This window comes from Dromiciops gliroides, chromosome 4 (genome assembly GCF_019393635.1).
Source record: "Dromiciops gliroides isolate mDroGli1 chromosome 4, mDroGli1.pri, whole genome shotgun sequence".
NCBI lineage: Eukaryota > Metazoa > Chordata > Mammalia > Microbiotheria > Microbiotheriidae > Dromiciops > Dromiciops gliroides.
Window position 1 is genome coordinate 435,067,797 of NC_057864.1, and position 6,000 is coordinate 435,073,796.

At 41.0% G+C, this 6,000-nt stretch overlaps 1 protein-coding gene across 1 annotated transcript in view; it reads right to left on the minus strand.

Moving 5' to 3' along the window:
• The window catches only part of LOC122726331 (calcium-binding mitochondrial carrier protein SCaMC-1-like), a 39,190-nt gene extending 35,155 nt beyond the window's left edge, over positions 1–4,035 (minus strand). Inside the window, exon 1 of the mRNA XM_043963998.1 lies at positions 3,492–4,035. Within this exon, the coding sequence (XP_043819933.1) occupies positions 3,492–3,665 (174 nt within the window). The 5' untranslated portion in view covers positions 3,666–4,035. The remainder of the gene's footprint in view (positions 1–3,491) is intronic.
• Positions 4,036–6,000: the final 1,965 nt, after the last annotated feature.

A 6,000-nucleotide genomic window follows, 5' to 3' on the forward strand; every position in this document is an offset into this window, starting at 1 on the left:
CAATTATTTGAAAAATGTATTTTAAAAATATTACAGAAGTGGGGGCAGCTAGGTGGCACAGTGGATAAAGTACCAGCCCTGGGTTCAGGAGGACCTGAGTTCAAATCCAGCCTCAGACACTTGACACTTACTAGCTGTGTGACCCTGGGAAAGTCACTTAACCCTCCTTGCCCTGAGCCCCCCCCCTCAAAAAAAAAGGAAAAAAAATTTTAAAAAGAATTAAATCTCCTGTCCAATAGATAAGTGCTCAAAGGATATGATCAAACAGCTCTCAAAAGAACTGCAAGCTCTTAACCATCACATTAAAGAATTCTTCAAATTACCAATAATTAGAGAAATACAAATCAAAGCAACCAGGAAGTATACTGGTAAATATTTAATAACCAGCTCTCTGGATTATAAAAATGCACGACACCCTTTTAAGTTTAATCTATTAATAAGTAGAATTAACATTCTACTCATCACTTTCTTAAGTCTAGATAATTTTTAAAAAACCAACAATCCATCAAGCTCTGGTTTATAGTGTTTGCTGTTTTACAAGGTGTAAATGCTCAAAGGGAAAATTTAACCATCTGCCCTCTCCTGAATCAGCTCCATCTGGCTTCAGCACACCCCTGAAAACAATTCTGAGGCTTCACCTCACAGAAGGATTTCATTGTCGTAGGGAACTTCCAGGTGTGGAAACCCTTTCTACTGACACATGTCAGTTCCTTCTCAGCAATTTATAATCTTAGAGAGTCACTTAGGACATGAAAAGTTTGAGTGACAAGGTCAGAGAGCCAGGATGTGTCAGCAGTGGAAAGTTAACCCATTTCTTTCCAATTCATAGGCCAGCTTGCTAACCATTACATCATGTTGCCTCTCACCTAGGAGTAGTTCTCTCAACAACAACAAAAATCCTTGATATACTAATGATGGCAATAGCAATAACTTATATTTATACAGCACTTTATAGTTTGCAAAGCACTTTGCAATACCTTATCTCATTTTATGCTCAAAACAATCCTATGAAAACATATGAGGAAACTGAGGCTTCTGGAGATTAATTGGCTTGCCCAGGATCACATATTAAATAAGTATGTTTGGTGAGATTTGAACTCAGGTTTTTTTGACTTCAATACTATTCACTATTTCACACATAGGCAATATCAGAAAGTGCTTCTTAGTTTGATGCTTAAGACCTTTTTAGGCATCACTAAATATCAAAAGACCTTTATCACTCTGATTTTCTACTATCTTTGCAAATCTTAAAGTCATATAAACATATAAATGAAACATAAATATATATTATAGATATACATAATTATTATAATATAAATATATAAATAAATGTGTGTATGTGATATGTAAATAACAAATAAAACATATAAATGTTATCTATTATTGGTACTAAAATCAACAATCTAGCATTTGAAAACAATTATAGAAAAGCACACACATCAGCAATATCATCTAGGATCGGCCAGGATTTCTGAAAATGTTAACTTGGGGATTAAACAAATTAAAAGTGCCATAGAATGAAAAATGAAAGCTACCCATTGTAACTTTTTTTGTTCAGCTGAAGAGTACCAAGACCATTTGGGCTACAAAAGGGAAATTGTGCCAAATATTTGAAACAAAGCCCTCTTGCTGTCTTGGGGAGGGAGGAGGGAAGGGATGGAGGGGGGGGAAATTTGGAATTAAAATCTTATAAAAACAAATGTTGAAAACTATCTTTACATGTGACTGGAAAAAATAAAATACTATTAAGATTGTGAGGGGCAGCTTGGTGGTGCAGTGGATAAAGCACCAGCCCTGGATTCAGGAGGACCTAAGCTCAAATCCATCCTCAGACACTTGACACTTAATAGCTGGGTGACCCTGGGCAAGTCACTTAACCCTCATTTGCCCTTCCTCCCCCCCCAAAAAACCTGCAATAATAAAGATTGTGAAAAAATTCAAACCCTCAATGATTTCAACCAAAAGAAAGTTTTATTTACTAAATTTAGACATCATTACTGAACAACTGAACCCCACTGGACCTCCAAACTTCTTCTCTTCTATCATGAACTGTGTCTTGAATGGATGGATGGATGGATGAATGAATGAACAAATGCTCGATCCATTAAGTGCTTTACTATGTGCAAAGTCCCATGCTAAGCCCTGGAATACAAATGGAAAAGTGAGACAGTCCCTGATCTCTAGGACCTCCCACTGTAAGGGGGGTGGGGAGGAAGAGGGAGACAACACATGTGGTAAATTTCAGATACAAATCAGATTGGTGGAAAGGTCCCACAGTCCTCGGGGTGCAGCAGCAACTCAGATGGTGATTCCTCTTCTTTAATGACATTTCTACTGATAAAATCATTATCAGTTTCTCACACTGCAGTGTCATTTAACAATGCCAAATATTGGTGGTAAGTAATTCCTTTTCTGGGGATTTAATAGATGCATGGTAGTACCTTCAGAAACAGTAGCGGGGCTGCATCTCCACCACTGATGGCTAATGGCGGCAGACACTAGGCTGGAAACATTGATATTCCAAAGGCTTTTGGATTCAGGGTGCTGGGCTGTCTTCTTTGGGGAGATGTTGATCAAAGTGGTGGTGGTGGTTCTTCTTGTCTGATACATGCTGCCTCCTTGTCTCTCACCCAGGGTGCCTTTCTGCTTCAGCTAGGCTGACTTGCCTGCCCTGTGGGTGACAGTTGGTTGGCAGTTGGTGGCAATGGCTGGCCTATGTTTTTGTATCTACCTCATCACCCAATTCAGTGCCTTGCTTAATAAATCTTTGCTGTTGAAGTTGTTGGTTGTTTGAAATTCCTATTGATAAGGCCAGAGGGGAACAAAGCAGCAGTCTCTACCTGGGGTATAGTATTAAAAAAAATTTTTTTTTTCATTACAACAGAGTGAAGAGGTAATTCAATTGTGAGAAACAGGTGCAGGCCACCTTCTCAAAATAAGTTCTTTCGGAGGCAAATTCGGTATGACAAAAGCCAAAGAGGTAATTCAATGTAGTGGATGAAGAACGGTTAATTAGAGACAGAAAGTCCAGGACTCAAATCCTGTCTCTGACATTTTACGTGTTACATGTATCTGTAGCTGAGCAAGTCATTTAAACTCTCCCCACCCCCAGACAACGAACAGGGCCTCTTAGACTAAATCAGTGAGATGCTTGTGATCTGCCTTGGTGGTTCTCACATCAGGAGAGACTCTCCACTGGCCAAAGTCAGAGAGGCCCTATATGTGTTCATTATGGAAGTGTTTTTAAGAAGCAGGATACAGAAAGTGTCCTGGCTGGGTTATTCGCTATATAATGGGGTGATCAGGGGGAGCGCCATGGGTAATGTCCCTGGGCAGCAAATGAGGAGCTCCCTGCTCCCCCCCATCCTGTAAAGAAGCACTCCCGTAGGGTTAGGGAGGATTTCTGGGGGCTAGAATTCAGCTGAAGTTTCTTTGGCTCCGCCTAACGTCTCTGCTGGCCCCGCCTCCCTCCTTCCCCCCACCTTTCCTACCTGGCTGGGGGCGGCGCTCAGCTGCAGTAGGCCCTCTTGCAGCTGGACAATGTCCACCTTCCCGGTCCCATAGCGGTCCAGCTGCCAGAATAGGTTTTCAAAGCGGCGGTTGGACTCTTTGTCTTCGTTGTTGCCGCTGGTGGGCAAGACGAAGCCACGCACCCAGCGGAGCATCGCACCCAAAGGCGGTGCGGGGAGGTCGTGAGGACGTGGGGAAAGCTTCCTCCGGCCACCAGCCACTGGGCCTGACCGAGGACGGAAGGAGGCGGAGGCTCCGGCCTCGGATCTGTCTGTCCGCGCGGGGTGGTGGCGGTGAAAAGGAGGGGACCCCCAGTGGAACCAGCATCCTCGGGCCGCACTGCTGATGCGCGGGGAAGAGACGCCCTGCACTCATTCGGCTGGGGGAATGCTGTGACCTGAGGCTCTTTTACTGACCTTCCTTGTTACACTTCTCTTCCCCCATTAGCAAAGAAAAGCAGATGAACCCCTACCCATTCCCCAAACCCTTGTTGTTCAGAGTAGAAAACATTAGGAAGTTAGGAGAAGGTGGGCAGGGTAGGGGTAAGATGTACCCTGAAACCCTTGGAACGGCAGTGTGTCCTGTCCACCCCCTTTCCGGCATTCCACCAGGACAGTTCTGTACTGTATTTGTCTCGGTATATTGGTGAAATTGGTGTTTAAAAAAATTTTACCACACCTTTCAATTCAATGCTTTCAATTCAACAAAAAAGTATTGATAATTAAAATTTTATTTATAATTAAAATGTATTGAATGTATTAAAATGTACTTAAATAGAAATATTGTCTTTATAAATAAGATTTATTTGTTCAACGGTTGTGAAGTTGCTGGAATGTATTGGTGGAGGGAGTTTTCACACCAGGAACTCCCTACATTAATGAAGTCCTGGACAGCACCCCTACTTTGTCCCCCAAAATGTGCCCCAGCACATTACTATGGTTGGGGCTGAAGATACAAAACATAAGAAATTAAGTAGGACCCTCAAGGGGTTTATAATCTAAAAGGGCAGCTTTGCCTTTATTTGCAGCGTTTAGCCTTTAGCCTTGGCCCATATTGACCCTGGCACATAGTAAGCAGTAAAAGTTTGTTGACTAAGTAAAAAGTTGGAGATAGAATTACAGAATTTTATAGCTACCAGTGCTATACCTCATCTAGCCCATGACCACCCCCAAATTATAGATAAGGGATACATTTAAACCCTCAAATAGTATTGAACTGAAAGCACATTTCATTTTTTCCCAATTAAAGTTTCATTCCAACATCTTAGTTGTGTCCTCCTTCCCCCCCAACTTAAGGTAGTGCTAGCCTGCCAATTCTAAGGCTTTTAATCTTACTCGAGAATCACTTCTGCTAAAAAAGGAAGTCCTCTAATATTATATCAGAATCTCATTTATCATCAGGTCAAGGTAAACCTCCTTATGAAGATCACAAACACCAGCATGTGGTTCTGCAAAATGTCTCTTTTGCTTATGCAGGCAGATTTCAAGAATACTGGGGGAATGTCCGAGTTGGGACACCAGGGTTCTGAATGCAAAGGAAGGACCCATTGAACCCTTGCACTAGGGGAAGACACTTATTGTTCTGTCAGAGTTTCAGTTCTTTTAGCTCTTAAATGCAAAATTACAATAAAAATTTAATTATTATGTTTCATCTGATAAGATGAAAGGATTAGAGATTTGATCTGTGATTTTGGTTATATAGGAAACTCCCTGCACTGATGCAAGTCAGTACCTTCTCTACAACTTAGAGCAGTCAAGAGTTGCCTAGAGTAATGAGTGTACCCTTTTATGCCCTCAAGACCATGTAAGATTGTATTGGTACTCTTCTGCAATCCTCATCTGTACCATTCATTCACTTATTTAATCCTGCATTCCTAAACCACTACATTTCTATTGCTACTTGACCTACTAACCACTCTATTGTTAAACTTTTTGTGTGATTTGGTCTTGTCTCCCCCAACAATCGGCAAACCACCTGACATCTTGAATTGAATCTCTGAAAACATGACTTCAGATAACGCTGTTTTTCCAAGAGCAATTAGTTCTACAAAATACATTGGTGGATTTCAAGGGACATAGAATACCACTGGTGGAAAGATTGTAGCCCATCTATGCTTTTCTTATCCTGTGAAATTGTCTTTGTCCTTCTACAAGATATCTATCTAACTGACTAGAGCCTTCCTTGGCATCATTTAGCCTTGTATGGTGAACTAGTAGATACCTTGATATTATCATTCACTCTTCCTACAAAGAATACTTTGTCTTTAATCTGCACTTATGATTTCATCCAAGCCAGGAAACTCCACTATGAAAATGAATGAATGACAGAAATGAAAAAGCATTTATTAAGCACTTACTATGTGTTAAAGAAAAAACAAAATATTACAAACTATAAAACGACTTGGTAAAGCAGATGATCTCATCCACTAATATTCCTTATCTTTAGACAAGAGATATGCCCATCCTTTTCTCATAGTAGTTACCTCAACCC